General features: G+C 37.9%; 1 protein-coding gene and 1 pseudogene across 1 annotated transcript; one reads left to right on the forward strand and one right to left on the reverse strand.

Moving 5' to 3' along the window:
- The first annotated feature begins 13,673 nt into the window (after positions 1–13,673).
- Positions 13,674–16,631, forward strand: LOC131327863 (NAC domain-containing protein 2-like). The gene is made up of 3 exons (XM_058360990.1): positions 13,674–13,712; positions 14,098–14,433; positions 15,030–16,631. The coding sequence occupies exons 1-3, from the start codon at positions 13,674–13,676 to the stop codon at positions 15,579–15,581; spliced, it is 927 nt and encodes a 308-aa protein (XP_058216973.1). The 3' UTR covers positions 15,582–16,631.
- A 143-nt stretch (positions 16,632–16,774) lies between these two features.
- Positions 16,775–19,786, reverse strand: LOC131325743 (syntaxin-71-like; annotated as a pseudogene).
- Positions 19,787–21,556: the final 1,770 nt, after the last annotated feature.

Consider the following 21,556-nt stretch of genomic DNA (forward strand, 5'->3'; position numbering starts at 1 on the left):
TGGGCTCTAAACCAAGGTAGTCCCAACTTGATATATATCAAGGGATATCCAGTAGTCAGTACAGCAACCAAAACGAGATAGCCCCAAACATGAACCACTTCTCAATTCTACCCCAAGTGCTATCTATCTCAATGATACCTCAGCCAGCATCATCATGACATATTCTTCAATATCATATTCAGCTTCTGAAGGATATATACACAAACTCTAGAACCAATCACAGCAAGAGTAAAATTAAACCACCTTCAACTCTTGAGATAAAAGACCCCACTGTTAATAACAACTCGATGAGATAGGTCGTGGTAAGCCCCATAACACCAAATTAAATTTCTCTAAGAATTCCACAGAAACTAGAAATCTATCAAGCCTGCTATGAATAGCATTATCCTGAAAATTAGACCATGTAAATTGCCTTCCCATCATCGGTAAGTCCCTTCTTGATATATTTTAGCGTTTTGAGATGTTTGTAGGTCTTAAAGACCGATAGTGTAAAAACGTGTAAATTGAAAGGTTTTTACGAAGAGTTGCCGCAAAGATTAATTGGCTAGCATTTATTCGGTTGAGAAAGTTGATCAAATACATCAGTGGCCAGCTTATTAATTCAATTGGTGTGTCGAAATTATTACGGGGAAGTCATGTAGAGAAGCACCCGATAAAATTACCATGCGGTTAAAGGCTATATTTGGTATGATTAGGCATTACGGCAAATTTAGTCCAAGGATGCATAGAATAAGTTTTGGGTTTGGCAGTGGGCCCGAATGAATATACTATCACACGGCATCAACTTTATAAGGGGAGCAAGGGTTTTTGCTCGGGGTACAACGGATTCCACGACGGAAGGTAAGAGCGGCTGCTACGACGAGAGCCCATGGCCTGCTAACTCCCTTTTCTAGGGGAGAATGAAACTCCATATCAAGTAATTATGTTTTAAGCGTAGGTTTTCGGTTTATTGTTTGGATCGATTGTATAACTAAGAACCCGTTCTGTTTTGATTGAATGAAATGATTTTTAATGATTTTAATTTATTGAGTATTTGTATTTGCGATTTCAAATACCGAGTTATACAATGGTTTTCATGGATTGCAGTTGGAGTTCTGAGATAGATTATGCTCGTAAAACGGGTCATGTTGTTAGGCGGCTAGACCGTGCTATTGAGACGGCCCGTGCTATAGGTTAGTCTATGCCTTTTAACAACCCAATATATTTTCTCGATGATTATCAAAAGGGTTTGCAAGCGCTGACGATAACCCCTTTTGTTTCGAACAATTAACCTAGCTTATGCGTGTCATAGTTATGTGATCGGAGTGGGTTCTAAACCTAGATACTTTCCTCCGGTTTTCCAAACCTTTCAATTAAATTGTCTTTAGTTTAAATTAGCTCTTCAAACAATCCAATCCAATCAATCTTTTCTTCTCCGAATTTATCTAGAAGTTGATCGAAATTATAGTAACTTAGCCAATCTATCTCGTGGATCGACACTCGATCTTGATCATTATTCTACGAAGTAGTAGTTAACTCCAAATTTTTATAAATCTATTTTTGACATGGAACGACGTGATCAAATTTTGGAAGCAAACATTTGTCGCTATAGCACAACAAAAATCCTATGCCAAAGTTCTCATGTAACGGACCACGCATAGCACAGTGCCCGTAAATATTGGAATTTTAACCTCTCGATACTGCTACACTACGGTGTACGACACCATGGGTACAAAATTCACGACGTCCGTCACACCTGCCTGATGCATGAATTGAACAAATTCCAAATGCGAGGAGATATGGATAATTAGATACAAATGTACTTGTATATATAGCATTGAAAAGTGAATTGTTGCGGGTTCATGAAAACAAGGAAAATACTACAATACACACCTTTTATTTGAGTTTATATCATATGCACCTCCAAAATGTTTTGAATTATAGAGAAAATGTTACAAATCATATTGCTAAAAAGTTACGAATCGTATAAAGGTTACGAGATACATTAAAATGATATGAATCATAATGAAATTGTTACGAATCGTACTGTTGAAAAGTTATGAATTCTAGAACAAAAGTTACAAAATACGCTAAAATGTTATGAATGAACCATAAAATAGGTGCATATGGTACACCCTTTTAAGGGGTGTGTATTATAAACTTTCCCTGAAAACAAAGGTCATGCATGCATTTCTAGGTAATTAATTAGTGGGTAGAACTATATAGCCATTTTAACCCAAAAGGGGCTATAAACCGTCCATTCAGAGTTTTGCGGTGGCTTCAATCAAGACACGCACAATTGCGCAGTAGGATTGATTCCGGAGGATTAGTCGAAGTGTGCGTAAACTGTCCTGGACACCTAAGCCAATTTTTTTTGTGTGGCCTAATATGACAGTAACTGTCCAGAGCCAGACCTACTAATCAACTGGTACTCAGAGACTTTGGGGGTGCAAGACCAAGAAGTGTGTAAACAAGGGGTTGAAGTGAGCTTCCTTATCCCTTTGGGTGGTCCTTCCCAGCTTGGAAAAACTTACTATATAAATATATAAAATATACCCACAAAAAATTCGAATAATTCAACTGCCTTTGGCTGCATGCATTCGGATCTTTCCTACCAAATGACTTATGCTTTCTTGCACCCCATCCCCACACAGTTGACAGTTCCCAAAACGCGTTCTCTCTCTCTCTCTCTCTCTCTCTCTCTCTCTCTCCATAGACATGCTTAATTACCATAAACAATGTTATACAAACAGAAGTTCTTTACAAAATGGTTTGTTCCTTTGTGGTATTTTGTTTAAAGGAAAACATTTAAAAGAACTTGGTGGAGGGCCAAGGAATGAAATAGTTGTAAAGGAGTGTAACAGTAACAACAGAAGTATTACATATACTCGGAATCGGATGTAGTGGTCGTAAATCTTTTAAAATTATTATTATTTTGCATCGGAGCACTTAAAGTGGTTGCAGTAATCAAGTATCCATTGTAGTGGCTCTAAAGTGGATAAAAGGAATACATATTAGTATTTAGTAGATATGCGGGCAAATTTTTCGTACCATTCATATGGCGGATTGTAATCCTATATATCGCTATGAAATCCTTGCCTTTGCTAATGATTCTTGAATTTCTACCATAGATTTCTCTAACTAATATAAATAGCATCAATGAGAGTTGAGACCCAATGTAATCATATGCTCAGAGAACTCCCCAAGGAAAAGAAAGCATCCAACAGAAAGTTGAATGACAAATAAACAAAAAAAGAACAAACTAATAGCCACCAAAAGACTAAAACAAATTACACAATTAAGCTTCCTATCTATATAATCCCCTCAAGGTGACTCCTAAAAATATTTGTTTCACATGCAAACATATGGAGATACATTGACTTGTTCGTTTGGGGTCTCAAAATCTCTGTGCACGGTCCCCAATAAATTTCTCTCTCTCTCTCTCTCTCTCTCTCTCTCTCTCTCTCTCTCCACATTAGTCTTAAAAACCTCCCTCCAAACCCAAACAGAACAAGGTGATCATTATGCTTATTACTTTTTCTATATATAAAAACCCTAATTCCATGGTAAGGGAATATAGAATGAGTAGTAATAAATAAATAAATCTCTCTCTCTCTCTCTACACAGACATCTATAAGTATGTATATGTGTGTGTGTCCGACCACATAAAGACATCACATCCATCCATCCGTTGCATAGATTCCTCTAATCTCTCCCCAATGCACGTAGAGAAACCTCCCATAGTCTTTCTTTATTCACTTCCTTTTCACCCTATAACCTTGGTCTTGTGAGTTGAAATAAATAAATTAAGGAAGATTACTTTACAAGTTGATTAGTTTACAGTAATTAAGAAAACAAAGCACTCCATGAAACCCGTTGTACTGTTACATTTTCAAGGTACCTATATAGTATTAATTAGTAACCCTACTTCAAAGACCAAGTAATTACTTAACTAATCCACATGGGTGAGAGAACTCTTTTTTTTTTTTAATCTGAAACAGTCCGATACGAGTGAATCACTCGTTATTTTGTGAGGTCCACAGATTTGAAACATGTTTACAACGTCTAAATATGTGGACACAAATGTGTGCACACAGACTCTCTCGAATTATTGAACTTTTCATTTTAAAGTGGATTAGCCACCTAGAGTTTGAGTTGTGGGGTCAAACATTTCTGTAGTGTAGATTGAGGTGAGAGTAACATATTAGACAAAGTGGATGAAGGCACAAAATAATTGGGAGGAAACTTTTTATCTACTTTAAACAGTAGAATAAAAAAAAACAATAGATTCATGGAAATTATAAGTCCTTTGTTTATATTACACACAATTGACTGATAAAAGAGGGCACAATTTGCAAAAACTTCACTTTTTGGGAGTATCCCCACATGGGTTTGTCTTGGAGATTAGACCAGAGCTACTCCCATGCAAATCCTATCTTTTCTTAGATCAAGATTTTCCTTGTGTTTTCTCAATAAGAATTTTATTTTGGGGGTGGAAACAAGGTTAAAACATTACCAAGTCGCAATTTGAGGTTAATCGGTAATCTGGACCGTCTATGATCCTTTTATGGACACTTTCATGGATAACTCTTAACATTTTTCGTTCTTACGCGGATAGAGATGTTAAGTATAATTTTGCAAGGATAAGAATATAAGATAAAGGTGTTGTGGTTAGATGATTATCTCGGCCGGAACAAGAAAGCTGGTAAAATGCACTTCAAAAATTCTTTGCATTGCCACAATATTTCTTTCATATGGCTTTTGATTCGCTTCGAGGTTTAAATTTTCGTAGACGAGGGTTAAAAACATGCGATAACTAAAACACGTGCTTACGTCTTTATCGCCATTATACCCCAACTCGTGACTTGTGTATTGAGCGAGTTGTTCTCTCTCTGATTAAACACATTATCTTGCGAGAAATCATTTACTTTTTCTAAACACAAGTACGTTGATTCTGTTAAAAAAGCTATCTAGAGTTCTGTGATCGCTATAAACATCGATTTATAATATGCCAAGAGACATTTGGTCCAACGGAATAAGCAGTGCACCCAGGTGGCAAGGGAAAAGAGCTCAAGGCTATAACTTGGCTTTGAGCTGTCGGCATGACATAATTAATACTGCTACTTCTACTTCAAGAAAAACAGGTTAATTCTTGTGAGGTGTGTGCATTAATTCCACAACAAGGACAAAAGAATAATTTGTGATCTGCAAATTGTTTAATTTACAGAATGGTTTATTAATTATATATAGTTATTGATTCTTTGATCATCTCGTAGATTGGGTCTCTAATTGAACATTATTTGCCCTGGCCCACTCACACTTGTATATATATAGTGTATATGTTTGTATAGGTATTTGTAATTAAACACGGTTTTAGAGTTCGGTGTTTCCAATAACACACAAAAGTCCACGAAATAGTTGGAATCCTATGTAGTTTTGAAATATTGGCAAAATATCAATCCTAATTCCTACGTGAGTAGTTAGAAACCACAACTTTTTTCGATTATAAAGTGCATGAGTGAATGTATAATAGTGCAAGTAATTGTTTTTTGATTTTTTAAAATTAAGTGTTCGGGTCATCTTACGTGCACTTGAGTAATATTCGTGAGAATCCAATTCCTACTGCACTAGCAGGCACTAGCAGGGGCGCCATTTAAAGATAGAGCAAAATTCTGTATAAACTGACACCAAATACAGTGTAGAATTGATTATCGTTACTTTGCCGCATATTTCCGGTCCAATGCGGAGAATTCAAATTTTCATGGGAGACATACATTTAGTGGATGCATATGATGTATCCTTCTTCCAAAATTTGAATAGTTTTTCAACTTTGCCTCATATTAATTACTACTACTTCACAAACAAATTGGAATTATCTATGAAGGTTAGTTTATGAAAATCTACCCCTTTTTTTTTTCCCCTCAGAGAGTACTAACGTTTTGAGTGAACCAACAATACGGGATAGACGAAAGATATATATATATATATAGTTAGTTAGTTAGGTTCCGGTGAGGGATCCCTCATTTTATTAAAATGCGGGACTCCCCTTCCCGATTGAATTTCGATGATCCGAGCCGCTCAAAGTGATCAGAACGTGATTTTAATGGTCCCCGTGAGAAATCAGCAAAAAAAATGACCGGGAAGGGCTTCATCCGAGCAGTTTTCATTGAACGGTTCAAAAAAAACTGCTCGGATGACACCCTTCCCGGTCATTTTTTTTGCTGATTTCTCGTGGAGACCCTTAAAATTACGTTCTGCACACATTGAACGGTTCGGATTTACAAAATTTGATCGGGAAATAAAAGTCCCTCATTTTAATAAAATGAGAGATCCCTCACTTGAAAATTCCTATATATATATATATTCAGGGAACTAGACTCTTTTTTTTTTTTTATTGTTTTTTAATTTCTTTCCCATGCATTTGGGGTCAATTTGTTACTCCCTTCGTCTCGTGCTGCCTGTCATCTACTTCATTTTGGGATGTCCCAAAATATTTTTCCTTTTTGAAAAATCAAACTAAAAGGTGCGTACTTAAATTTTCACAAACTACCATTCATAAATGATTAAAAGTAGCTTTTAATAAAGTAGTTCATGAATATTAATCAAAGTATTCTATTGTGAAGTACAGAGGTCTCTCTCTCAGTGACTAACGAATTATTTGGTCGCCAATTCATGGACTTTTAGCAACTAACAAATTATTTAGTCGCCAATTGGTATACTTTTTACCAACTAATTTAGTTTAGTCGCAAAATAGTGTGCATTGACCGACTAAATATTTTTAGTCACTAAATGACCTACTTTCGGCTACTAAATGTTTTTTGCTCGGTAATTTTAGTCGGCAATGGTATTTTTTAGTGTAGTGAATCAGATCACAATCCGCGTCTAGAAAAAACAACATTCCTCGATTCACCAAAGTGTTTGGTTAAATTTTAAGAGATAGGCCAAAATACCAGTACTGGTTGGAATATAATTTCACATTACCTTTAATGTTCAATTTTATTTCATTTTTCTTTAATTAGGGATTTTCTCTTTTGGGGTATGGAATAAGCATTATGTAATGTCACTTTCAATAAAATCGTGATATACGTACCGAGTGCGACCTATCAGACAACTGGGCATATGCCAATATTGACAAAAGGAAAAAATTGGAAAAAGGAAAAGAAAAAAACAACTGGACATGTGGGACATTAGATAAGGACCCCTATGTATTCAAAGAAAATCGTAAAAAATCTCACGTGTTAGTCTAGTTGGTTAGTGGATTTGCTCCTCGTAATTGATCAGTTCAATTTTTGGGTTTAGCCCGAAAGCAAAAAAGTAATTTTTATTTTTTTGTGAATTCCTTCTTTTCGACGACGATGACTTGTCTTCGACCGGACAGGAGATTGATGTACGAGTAAACTGACCCGAACACCCCTCATCGTTGGGAAAAAAAAAAATTTCCAGACCAAATCATTCTAAGGAATTTAATTCCAGGTTACGTCTTAATTAGGTGATGAATTTAGTTGGGGCGAAATTGACTTTTATTATTCCCTCCATCCCTTATTTAGAGTACAGTATTTCATTTTGGACTGTTCCTTAATAAATGTCCATTTTGTAAAGTTAGTGGATAAAAGTTAGTGCATTGTCTATTTTGTCCCTAAAAATATATTCCATTTTGAAAAATTAGTGAGTAAAAGTGTAATGATGATGAGTAAATAAGAAAAGTGGAGGAAAAAATTGATGTAAAAGGTATAATGATGATGTATATTTAATAAGTTGGAGTTACGAAACAAGACACTTAAAAAATGACGGAGGAAGTACAACAGTCCATAATCCGTTATAACGAATACTAATTTCATTAAGTAAATTGTTGTAAATGAAATTCGACTACAACTAAAATTGCTAAGTCTATATACTATTTCGCGCGCGATTTTATTTTTTCCAAAGTGTTTAGGTGCTAACAGGTTAGAACCGGAAACCGAACCAAAATCCAACTGGTATTTTGATTAACTGGTACAATGCACAAGTTGATTATTCCATGTGTACAATGCGCAAGTTGATTATTCAGTGTCTTAAAACCAATCGGAATGGCCCGATTACTGGACTTTTTACAGAACCACACTATAATTCGGACTTCGGGTTCCTTTAGGCTATAGTGCACACTACTAGAGTGTAATGCAATATCGGAGCCGTCTATTTCGACAATCAATAATCCAAAATTTCATCTCAACTCCTGCATAGGTGATTTTTCATTTCTGAGATCGTCCTAAGAATCCCCCTACAATTCATTAATTGAATTGCATGAAACGATTGATGGGTTGTGAACCCACCCAGACTCGCCTCGGTTGCAACTATAATCACATAACCTTTAAACTGGCATTCGTTTCTGCACCTAATCCTCACTCTGTGCTCATGTCTTCAATCCTCACACTCATGAGTTTTAGTTGTTTGGTGAAGTTTTGAAAAGACATTTTCACACTCCCGCTTCCACACCCGCACGCGTATTATGTGACTATATCTGAAAAGTAAAAATTAAAACATCCATGTTCGCTTGGAGATTTAGGATTATCTCTCTCTCCACTCATTATTCAAAATCCAAAAACCAAAACTAACATGGTCTTGTGAAAGAAATCAGGTTAATTCATCGCAAATTAGCAGCTACATCCTCAAATCAGATCTTCTCTACAACAATGAAATTGCCTACAAAAAAAAAGTGCATATTGATGTCCCAATGAATGGTTTTGAGGGAACCGACGTCCTTGTAGTGTAAGGGTGCACTATTAAGGTTTCAATTCGAACCGTCCATCTGGGGTATCCATGATCTAGATTCAACCTTGGAAATGGACAATCGGATGCACAGGAGTTGAGATGAAATTTAGACCACTAATTGTCGAGATAGACAACTCGAATCTTGCATTACACTCCTGTAGTGTGCAGAACCCAAAGTCCCGTGAGGGGCTGGAGCGTGCCACCTCCTGAACCATTCATAAGTTTGAACCAAATCATCACAACCCTCAGACATCCACAAATATATTGGGCCCATTTGTTTAAAAAAGAGTACTATATCTAAAAGGGCCACAGGTTTGGGTTTTTTTTTTTTTTTTTTTCAAATTACAGTAGAGATCATTTCATTATATAAGAAGTACATATTACAAATTCGGGACACTACGTCAATTATGAGAGTTCACGAGACAACTAAACTCAACAAAATGAATACAAGAAATAACCCTATTATATGGTAGTAGAAATAAAGAAAGGAAAAGTCCCTCCAAGGAAATAATACCCACACACAGGTGAAGAGATTCGAACTTCTGACCTCCTAGTAAGATGCAAGAGTCCTGACTAACTGAGTTAGGTGTGTTTCGCTACCTAAATAAGCACTTATTTTTCGAATTACAAGTGATGTATAATAAGAGAATGTTCTGTCTCGTAAAACGGAAAATATATAAATATTTATAAAATAAGAACCTTAGCTCCACTTGGTTACGGTTTGGTTTGGAATGAAATTTGAACATGCATCTCACATATAATCTCGCAAAATGGGTGATATTTCCATAGGGGCGTGGTATCGTAATTATATATTCTATGCATATGGTCCATATGGACAAACAGTGAGAATTCTTACAGCAAAAAAAACAAAACCAGCCTTATGTTCCAAACAGTTGTAGTCAGCTACGTGCATTCGTAATTTTGTTTTTTTTTTTTTTTTTTTCCATCGAGTTCCATCGAGAGATTTTCATGCTCAGATTCATGTCACAAGAATCTAACGGGATTGCTCACGTGCTAGCTGTTAGTTACCCAACGCACAAGTCACAACCCTCCTCATTTATTCAAGCTTGGGACTGGCTGCGTGGCAGATAAGACTCGAAACACGACAGGAGTCGAGTTATATATATAATGCTTACAGGCATTGCTTGAGAGAAAAAAAAAAAAAAAAAACAATTGGCAAATGAACTAAGGGACAAAGTAAGTAGTCAATTGCTGTAAAATGGTGTTTCTATCTTGTCGTGAAAAGATCGGCTTTCACAGATGAGTTAATTTGCTAATTGCTAAGTTTTCAAGTCCCAAAAGAACATATATGTATATCTCTTGCTGAACTCCCAAACAAAAACCTAGGATAAAACAACGTTCATGTTTCCATAAAAGGCATGGAAAAAAATAGGTGCAAACAAAAGGCACATCAAACAAAATTTCCCTCTAGAGATGGATCTAAGCTTGGGTGTTAACAAACTTGTCATAGTAGATGCAAAAAAGGCTGTCGCTTAATTGCGAAAAAGAATTCCGGACAGGAAGTACGTCGCGAGCGGTGTGTGACCCGAATGGAACCCGTTCGCGACTTGTTCGACCCGAATTGATCAACCCATTGGGTGACCTGTGCATTGGGTATTTTCAACCAGGTTTGTTTTCTATTTAATTTCTTGTTTTTGTGACTCGTCAGGAAAAAAAAAAAGGTAGGCAACGTTGGGCCAACTTTTTTTTTCGAAATTCCTTCGAATCCATCCAAAATCTTGAGAGCATATGACACTTGACATCACATTAGGTCACGACGCGTAGCGTCAATGATTTGTAGTCTTTGATAATAAGAGCTATTTTCTCCATTGAAACTTCTCAACAAGTTCTCAATTAGGACATTATTTTTGTTATGACGAGAGGATGGGCATGAAAATAATGATCTAAAGTGTCCACAGCTCTTATCAAAAAAAAAAAAAAAAAGTGTCCACAGCTTACATGAGAGAGAGAGAGAGAGAGAGAGAGAGAGAGAGAGAGAGAGGTTCCAAGGGGAAGAAAACAGATGAATCCCTATTGTCAAAATTGGCATTATTATGTCACTTTGCACCGTGGATGTTCACCCTTTTGGAGGGTTGTGCAAGGATAATAAAGCTCAGAGGTGGAAAAGGATGGAGCCAAAGCATGATCAGCATCTGTACCTAATACAGTATTATGCTTTATTTTTCTTTGAAACCCAACAACCGACTAATATTAAAAATTGTAAATAACCAACAACCGACTCTCCGGACTTGGGGTCCATGTAGCAGCGTAAGGATGCACTATAGAGACCTCGATTCCCAGATTTCTTCTCAATGCCTCCTTTTACATCCGTCGCCAAAAAGAAAATCAGAAATAAAAAGCGCAGCTTTTACCTAGGGGTGGTTTTTTTAACCGAAGAATGGAGATTATAACTCCAAGTTCTCTCAAGCCAATTCCACTTTCACTATACTAGTTGATCAGTACTATTCTTAACAACAATTTTGGTTGCTTTACTTCAGATTGATGTATATTTTGAAAGCCGAAACACGCACACGCACCCACACATACGTATGCAACATTTTCTGTAAGGTCTGTTTATGCTAACAATCGTCTCGGAAGCTGTTTCTAACAATGTATTTTGTTTCCTCCCTTTCTTCTGCCCTTTGAGTGTTATCTGGGTGATGGTAAAGCTGGGGGACGACGGTCTAATAAACGGTTGACATGCTGAACTAGAGAGCATGCTGCTAGCCGTTGAACATCTCGCCGGTTTTAAATGAATACGTTAGTACTGTGAAACGATGGAAGAAGATTTCTCCAAACGTAAAATCATGTCTTCAAATGTCGCATCTTTGGTACCAAAACGATGTCGATGATATAATTGCACAAAACTCAAAACAACGCCTAGCCTCTTCCATTGGTAACCATTTCATCGGCAGAAATTGGTTGATGAAATGGAACAAATAACTGGGATTGTCTAACCTCTTCCATTGGTATTACCCGTAACTGGGATTGTATTACAAGGAACGGAATGGAACGAAAACGAGATATGCCATGCGCGTCTTATTACGCGATAAGAAATGGGTGAAATCATATATTCAGTATTTACCAATCGGGTGAATTACAACTTATTCATTTAGAATGGAAGAGTACCGTGTTTACCAATCTGTTATGAAACCAAAATCGCTACAGTATTAGCATTTTCCAGTAACACATTTTGTCTCTCCGATATCATCAAACTATGTACAAGAGATTTACTATCAAATTACTACTCCGTTAGAAAAATCAATCTCTCTCTCTCTCTCTCTCTCTCTCTCTCTCTCTCTCTCTCTCAGAGTTTCAGAGAATAGGATTTTCCTGGGGAGGAGTGGCGCCTCCCCCCTCCTCTCCTCTCTCTCTACTTCAGATCTCTCTCTCTAAGAGTTTCAGAGAATAGGGTTTTCCTGCACCACCCCCCCCCCCCCCCCCCCTCTACTTCAGATCTCTCTCCTTGAACTCGACGTGCTCCGACGTTGATCTTGTCTGTGGGACGCTGATGCCAAGTGATAGAGGCTTTTTTCGATTTTCCTCATCAAAGCAGTCCACCCGCGTGCTCCTCATTCAGATCTTCCTCACTGTCTGCTTTTCTGTCTGATCTTCCTGCAATTCCATTGTTGTTAGCCTGGCCCCTTCCTCATCGCTCTGGGCGGCGCATAGATTCGCGCCCTGATGAGGTCGTAGTTTCCTGGGACGGAGGTAGCAATTGATGTCGCTGTACGATGGGGTGTGGCTGCTATGGTGATTGAGGTTCCGGATAGCAGTCTTGACCGATGTTTTTGGGAGGCTTATTTTAGGGGTGTGGATCTGTTGTAGGTTTTTTATTTGTTAATTTTTTCGTTTCTTCCTATTTTCTCTCCCATTTTGGGCTTCCTCACCCTTACTTGGGTGTTTTGTTGATTTTGTTGGTTACTTGTCTAGTGTTGCGCTGATTGGAGATATGCTTAATCTGTTTTGTGCATTTGGTTGTGTGAGGTCCTAGACGTTCTGCGTGGTGTTTAGGCCTCCTTTGTGGTTGCTATATCCCCTCTCTTGGGATGACTTCCCGTTCTATGTATTTTCTTCATTATTATCAATGAAATATCCTATCATTTGAAAGAAGAAGAAGAAGAAGAAGAAGAAGAAGAAGATATCATCAAACTATTCTGCCCTCTAGGGATAAAAGAGGCTAATGAATGCACCGTATACCGTCCCGTGTACAAGAAAGGTCATAAGACAAAAAGGCCCTATACACTTTCCTATGGAAGGAACAGTTCAAACCATTTTAAAAAATTAGGCAATAAAAATTTGGCAAACGGCTTGCGGGTGGCAGCGGGGTACGGGTAGCTCTGCGGGTGGCTGTCTCTGTTGGTGGTTGACGGTGGAGCTTTCTTTCTGCCGTGGTGTGAGCGGCAGAGGTTGCTGGTTGTTGCTAGGATTTTTGTTTTGGGTTGTATTGGATTGGGTTTGTCCCATTATTTGGGCTTTTAGGCCCATAGGTGCTTAATCTTAATATTCTTATCTGGGCTTTTAGGCCGATGAGTGCGGGCTTTGTCCCAAAGATAGCTCAGGACGTGTTTTGATAATTAATCCCCTCCAAGGACATGCTAAGAACAATTGTTAATGCTGAAAATATCTTTAGCGGATATTAATTATCAAAACATGTCCTTAGCCGTCATTTTCCTAAGGGTTTTTCGTGTTTGATGTCTTGCCAAACTTAGAAATTGGGTCTCGGATGGGCATAAAGATTACCCTTAGTGTTGTAGATTGCTTGGGTCTCCATCGGGCCAGGGTTTTGATGTCATTATTCCTTGTTCCTATTAATCTTTGTTACAATTTCAGAGATTAATGATTTTTTTTTTTTTTTTTTTTTTTTTTGCCTTTCAAAAAAAATTTAAAAAATTTGGCAAAATATCTATCAATGTCCAATAAAAACATCCCACAAGTTAAGACTAATGGTTGCTTTCCTTTCCATGTCAATAGAGCCTCCACAGGTAATTACATGATACTTCCCTGAAACAATAGTTTTCCAGCGGTGCCTCTTCTGCATGAGAGCACACCATCTATACAAATAAATACACACACACAATGTTCACTAAACTATTTTTGGCATTTTAACTTGTTGAACTGCCTAGGTTGTTCCTTCATCAACAAGAAAAGCCTTCTCCCATAGACAATACCTGCAGTACACACATTCAACTTCCACCTGGTTTTAGATTCCACCCATCCAGCGAGGAGCTTATTGTGTACTACTTGAGAAACAAAGCAACATCCAGTCCACTTCCGGCATCTATTATCGCCGAAGTAGATCTCTACAAGTTCAACGCATGGTAGCTACCAAGTTTCTGCCGAAAAATCACTAAGCTTTTGAGTTATTAAACATACATTACCAAGCTATTAGTAACTTTTTCTTTCCTTCTATTCAAAGGGAAAGCTTTGTTTGGTGAGGAGGAATGGTATTTCTTTACCCCAAGGGATAGAAAGTACCCTAATGGAGTGAGAGCTAATAGGATGGCTGGTTCAGGTTATTGGAAGGCCACAGGAACAGATAAGCCTATTGTCAGTTCACGGGATGCAACGATTCTTGGGGTCGAAAAGGGTTTGGTGTTCTATATAGGACGCCCTCCAAGAGGAATTAAGACGGATTGGAGCATGCAAGAGTACAGAATGCCCCAAGCCACGATGTTGAATTCCAGGCAGAAAGGGCTCATGAGGGTATGTTGCTTTAATTTGCAGGATATGTTAACCTAGTATGGATTCTATTCTTACAAGAACGATAAGCCGATTATACAGATTTGATCTAGCAAGAGGCAAAAATGTTGCAATGATTTTTCGACAAGGGCTTCCCCTTCTTTCCACTTCTTGTTGTCTCACTCGTGGTTTAAGAATGCAAAACCTTTCTCTAAGGAGATTAATTGGATTCTCTGAGTCGTAGCAGTAAATAGACCTATTACGACTGGGATAACTTCTACAAATCCCATTTTTCCCTTGTAAATTCTTCTCCCTCTTTTCTGTCTCAGTATCCTACATCGACAGAATCCAAACTCCATGGTCCATAACATTGATTTGGTACTGTATCTGAAAAGGTTTTAACCCACAAGCATTATTTATTGCTGTGGCATAAAACTCTCAAATTTTGGCTCAAACCAAGGCTGTAATAACAAGAAGCAATTTACCCTCACATTTTGCTCCAAACTAGGGAAGATTTCGCCCTGTAGTCTGCAATTAAGAAACTAAAATTGATTATTATTATTATTTTTGACTACTTACGCATGGGACAAAGAATCACATGTTTTTCTCTTATTCCACAGTTAGATGATTGGGTACTATGCCGAGTTTGGCAGAAAAGCAACAAACCAAGGATCAGTGGGGATGCTCAATATGGTTCAAATAATGACCCATTTGGCAACTCTCAGAAGGAATACAAGCCGTGCTCAACAAATGAAAAGGTTAAACTAGAGATGATCAGCGATTTTCTTGACAGAGATTGTGTTGTACTACCACTCATCTTTGCATCTCAAGATCTACCTTCCTTGGACACGGTTTCTAACCTAAGCTTTGAAGCAAGCAAAACTTCTACTACTGGCTGTGAGACCTATTCTGAACCGAACTATTCGCACTACTCGGTCGTGCCTTGTGAAAGCATGACTGATGGACAGAAGAGAAAGGCTGCTGAAGGGGATCAGTACGAGAGTTTCATCCAACCTAATAAGAAGCTGACAAACAGAGATGATCAATTCAGTGATGTAACCACGGAACTGAATCTCTGTAGTAGAAATAGGTCTGAAGGTAACAACCTCAATGCCAGTCAATGGAGTTCTGTGATCCAATATCAGGAGCTACTTGGTCTTCACAGAAGGTGACTGAAGAATCTAGGCATACACAGAGACGTAAATGTAAGTTTCTTACTACTCATGTAAATAAAGATGTTGGAGGAAGTCAAATAAGTCTTGTGCAAGTAGGTGGCGTGCTATACCAAATGCAGTGATATATTTCACTAGTACGTGATATTTACAAATCTGTTTCCATAGCACTACTCTATATATGTAGCACGAATACGGACATGGATACAGGACGGGTCTATTCTAAAAAATGAGGACACGGGCGTAGCAGGGGACACATCAATTTTTTCATAAAGTGTTATGCAAACTTACATTGTGTTGAAATATTTAGGTTAGGACTCCTATCCAATCCATTATTGGACTGATGGTGAATGCCTATACACATACCCATATATTTCATATTTACACTTTTGGCCCAGTAGTTTTGAAGGTATAAATATTTTACCCTGGAAATATTTCTTAAAAATTATAAAATCACATTGCCGTGTCCCGACGTGCGTCCTCGGCGTGTTGCCCCGTGCACCTGGGGTTCACCAAGATAAAATATTTTAATTTGGCAGATTAAATATATTCGGTGTGGCGCGTCCCTGGAGTGTTTGACACGGATACAGGGATCTCTAGGAGTGCCAATGCTTCATAGGCACTTGCGAAATCCGATGTAGCAAAAAAGGGCATTTCTTGCGAAATAATTAAATTCTGTAGATGACTATGCATTTCGCTGTGTGTGTCTATTGTGACTCTAAGTATGCTATCCAAGCATTACAAATCATTGGGTTACAAAAATGCAAGTTAGTAATTATGAACTGTATTGTACAGTCAATTATAGTTTATTTGTTTTCCTTTTTCGTTTAGTTGGAAATATGTTACAGGTCATAGAACATAGTTTTCATTATTGCATGCAACAGAAATTAATACCTTTTCTACCACTGAACCCCACCTGTGGCCACCCAACCGTAATCAGTGCATTAAACATCTGATTTTATAATTGCAGATCACCAAGATTGAGTTTTATGAATGTTTTTCCTCCTAATGCGAACCTTTGTTGTACATCCAAAACACCAACTGGTTTCAGCTGAAAGAACTTATGGTTCACGTAATCAGACTCTGGTTCGTCGTTAATAATATGTTGCTCATTTTCACAAGCAAAGCACACAAGCGTCACAATATAAATCACACCCGTTGGTCGAAGCACAAGCTTAGAAATAGGTGGCAAAGTCAAAATGGGAACAATGACAAGTTCCAATCATTCAGAAATGCTTATCTACCCAAACTTATATGTCAGTGACAAAGGCACATGCTTCCACGTATGATAAATGACATACACATATAAGAAGAACATATCCCATCAGAGATAAAAAAAACATAGGAAGGCCTCAATCAGTGTACGACAATACCAGATAACAACAACACTGCTTGGGCAGAAACAATAGCCCTTGTACCATCTTGCTTCTTCAATTCACTGCGAGTAGACCCTTCATCAATTACTGTTCAAACAAAAAACTAAAAGGAAGAAAAGAAAAAAATTGCTGACCACACTAGAGGATTTCAGCCCCCGAGTGCAATTTAGATGCCCAAAAAATGATATTTGCAAGTATGAGATTGGCAACAGAAACAGACAAGCATCAATAAAGGAATAACCCAACCAATTAGCCATGCATTTACTTGAGTATATTCACCCCTCCATGCATGAGAACTGTTTAAGCATGTCAGAGAGTAACGAAGTTAACATAAAGTGTTTCTTTCCATTTAGACTGGCAGAAAGTGCAGCTTACTTGTACAGATAAGCAGCAATCCCAAGAATAGTGCACAGCAGTATGACATTGATGCAGAAATTTTGAAAGGACCTCAGGTGGAACAAAACCACAACTCTTGATCAAATCCAGCACCAGGATATACAACAGATAATATATGTACTGAGACTGAACTGTTTCTCTCCACCTCTTCCCTGTCTCACAGATCCATTGATGAAACACAGGAAACACAGTTGTGGCTCAATCGCCTTGTTAACAGTCGCCTTAAGTCTCACATTGGTATTCTTAAGGTCAGACGTTGCCTTGTCCACCTGCGGCATGAAGGAAAATTCCTCTGAATGATTTAAAAACATTGTAGCTTCAGATAATACCAAGACAGGAAGAATTTGTTAATCTCATCCATAAAAGGAACTTGCCGATACATCTCCTGCATGAATCCCAATATTATGACTTGACATGATGAAAAGCCAAAGAAAAAGATACAAAGCACAAGGCAGCTAACCTCATTCATGTCATGGGTCATGTTTTTCAATGTATCCAAGCCTTCTGATATCGTTTCAAAGCCTTAGTCCTGCATGAACGCCGCCATAAAACATATAGATTTTGCAGATATTAAGAACATTTGAAAGTAGTAAAAGCAAGAAAAACAGGATGCAGGAAAATCATCATCGGAAGGCAGAAAAAAAGGTCTATTCTTTTCCATTTCACGAAACAGTTTTATGTAATAAACAACTCCAAAGAAAGACGTGCCTGCTTCATTTTCAGCAACACATATTCTTGCCCGAATTGGGTAGTTTGCTGGAAGTGTTCACTTTCAAATCGCCTATCTATGATCCAAATAAAAAAATAATTAAAAACCAAATCAAGAGTCTACCAGAAATAGGTTAGTACAAGAAAATAAAATTCAAAGAAGTTTAAGGCAAACAATCACCTGAATCAAACTTGATTTCTGTACGAGATGCTGAAGTTGTCCAGCCTCCCGTTTGTTTGGGTGCACCTATGGCTTGAGTGCTATCTGGCAGGGCAAGGGCCAAATTGTTACAGGCAGCAAGCACTTCAGTTGAATGCCACTGTACCTGCAAATGGAAAGTGAGATGATCCATTCAAAACCCAGCCCAAAGTAGATAGCTTAACGAATTTTCCAATCCAGATCAACAACTGCAAGATGAGAATAAAACAAATGAAAAACTTTTAGAAAGTCCTCATATTTGCATGATTAGAAAAAGCTAGATACAATATCTAGGAAACAGGCTGATCAAAAAAATATCTAGGAAACAGAAATGACAGCTAGCTATATGTGCATTCTCTTGACAACAAGTCCACATCTTGAAATAGCACATCGTATCGTAAACTAGGATCATAACTTCCCCAACTATTTAACAATCAGGCTAAGTTAATGTGATCTATGAACATTGCAATATCTCCACTTTTTTAAGTCAAAGTGTCTTACTGAGCTATCTAATCCTGCTGCCCTATAACGTATCGAACATTTGCCAAAAGAAATATACATATCGTGAATTTCCAATCAAGGGATCTTTTGTTGTTTCAATAAAATTTAGAGGTTCTCCTACACATAGCTAGTGAAACAAGCGGAAAAAAAAAAAAGGATTACAGGGTAGAATTTTTGGCTCCATTCAGTGATGGGCCTCTGGACAATTGGCTCGAATAGGGGCCTTGGTTTTCTTTTCCCTTCAAACGATTGATAAGTGTTTCGACCGACTTGGACTTGCTTTGAAGTTTTGAACTTCCTAAAGCTTTGTTTTGGAGGTTTTCTGATTAGTTTAGGACTCCGAGGGCAAGGCAACAAATTTGGGCATGAGTTACATTTTGGAAGAATTCTAATATAGCTTGACTCTCTCGACTAGGGTTGGACTTTCTCAGTTCCTTGAAAACCCCCAGGGGCTCCTCGGTAGATCTTCCTTTTGGATCTCGTTGTCTCTTGGTTGAAAGTTGAAACACTCATAACCCTAACCACGCATATCTTAGCCTCTCTTATGTTTTTATTCGCAATTTGGTTTCTCTGTATGAACTTTGCATACTTTGATTCGGACCTTCGGGGCGTCAGCAGCACAAATAATTGCTCAACATCGAGATCGTTCTATAACTGCAATCCTCAACGTGAAGAATAGAAACAACTCCTATCAAGTGGTTATTTAAAATCAAAACTCTATGCCAAAATCCCTAAGCTAAAAAAATCTTAACTTTGAGCCATTCTCGATAAACAAGAACTTTTCAAAGCCGATAATTCAAAACTACTCAAAAACTGAAAACATCATACGCGACCTAGGGTTAAAAAGGCGAAAATGTGAGGGTGACCTGAAGCGCGGCGTCGGTGTCGGCCTCGACGGCGTTGTATAGGCGGGCGAAGGCGAAGGCGTCGGCGGAGACGTTAAGGTGTTTGTGCTCGTCGACGTCGTACTTGTCGTACTTCTTGCAGATCGCGTCGACTCTGGTCAGAATGTCGATCACGCTCATATTCCGAGTGAATTGGCTTCTTTTCTCTCAGTTGAATCCTAGGTTATGATTGTCGGGATCGAAGATGTACGAGAGAGAGAGAGAGAGAGCGAGCGCGCGCGCGTGGAAGGGGATTTTGTCTTTGTATTGTGGTTCTTGCCTATGCATTGTGAGGAGTAGCCATTAGGGGTTGGCACGGGTCGGCGCGGGTCGGGCTTGACCCCGAACCCGACAAGTCGGGTATCGACATTTTCAAATCCGCAAATCGAGCACGGGTCGGGTCCGCGGGTGAGCGGGTTTTTTGCACACCCCTAGTAGCCATATATATTCACGGGGTTGCCTCAAGGACTCTGAGAGTGGCGTTAAAAAAAAAAAAAGTGACAAAATCAGCGGCTTAGATTAAAAATGAAATACAAAAGAAATTGAATAGTTGGGGAATGAAAATGATAACTTAGTCATTACGCAGGATTAGAAAAAGAGTGATGTTACAGACCAGGACATCAGCCCATGCTTCAATCCATGATCACTATGATTGGTTCAAGTTATTATCCTGTGTGGTGTAATTTAGTTACACGTGGTGCATCTATATATACTAATTACTCTTGTCCCTACTACTTCTTATAATTACAGTTCAATCCTAATTCTGAAATGATTTTGCTCTATGATACTGACATTGTGCTTCAGCTAACTGTTGTTCTAAATCTCTGAGCTTATCATGTTCTTTTCTTATGAATCTAGTAAGAGTGGTACTAAATCTAGGTCTGCTTGTATATAAAGTTGTATTTAGAAGTCTATTTATTAAAAGGTTTTGAGTAAATATTTCTTCTTTTAATCTACGAATATAAATCAAGATATGTTCTTATTTGTTCATGCATGCAAAGATATAAGCTTATAACCAAATATTTGTGAATCCTACTCGGTCCTTACCACCACATGACCCAGATAAACTGTTTAAAATAGACTGGATATTGTAAATGGAATAATATATCTGATTACTCATTAATTAATCTTTCTTTTCATTATCACTTTATTTTATGTGTCAAAATCTTTTCAAAGGAATTCCTTACTTTCCTTCTTAACCTACCTCCGAATACTATGTTCCCTCAACGCCATTCTCTGGCAAAAATAGGTTTAAGACTCAAGAAGGCTTTATGGTTTAAAGGCCTGAAGTCATTACTTCCTCAAAATTTTGAATTTTAAATACTGGTGATAATCAAAACTGGATTAAAATCTTTGGGTAATACAGACATATAATTCATACAATATTCAACTTATTTATGATCATGGGAATGTTCCCTTTCAGGAGTCCCTAAAGAACAATAAAGAACTGAAGAGAAACTTACAATATTATTACTGCAAACTGCTAATTACAAAGATCAAAGGCTCCACTGCTGAAGATTGACTCGACGAATTACAAATGCAACAAATGCTTATAGATAGCAAATGTTCAAGTGTTAGGAGAGTCGTGAGTACAACTGAAAGATTCAACCCTATTTATAGACTCAAAATTAGAATGACTGACAACCTATTAAGAAAAGAGATCCGGTTTTTCAAAAGAAAAGTAGATGCCGCGTGATCACTGGCCCGCATCGTCACATCCTTCAAATTTCCTTTGAAAAAGAAGTCCCTCCATTATTGTTACAAAGACAGATGTCCAAAAGTAGCTGAACTCATTATTTCTCTAGCTGGTGAAGAGTGGTTGAAACAGTAAAAAGTGGTTGATTATTTCTCTGCTTTCGGTGAATACTTCCAAATCACTTAAAGTATCGACCAATGTGATGACAGGGTTGC

Source organism: Rhododendron vialii, chromosome 5a (genome assembly GCF_030253575.1).
Source record: "Rhododendron vialii isolate Sample 1 chromosome 5a, ASM3025357v1".
In the NCBI taxonomy this organism is placed as follows: domain Eukaryota; kingdom Viridiplantae; phylum Streptophyta; class Magnoliopsida; order Ericales; family Ericaceae; genus Rhododendron; species Rhododendron vialii.

Bases quoted from the DNA above. Each gene is read 5' to 3' on its own strand.
- LOC131327863 (XM_058360990.1), top strand. From the start codon at position 13,674: ATGGTTGCTTTCCTTTCCATGTCAATAGAGCCTCCACAG. The intron at 13,713-14,097 runs GTAATTACATGA...TTGAGTTATTAA, and splicing joins TGTCAATAGAGCCTCCACAG to ACATACATTACCAAGCTATT. The intron at 14,434-15,029 runs GTATGTTGCTTT...CTTATTCCACAG, and splicing joins GGCAGAAAGGGCTCATGAGG to TTAGATGATTGGGTACTATG.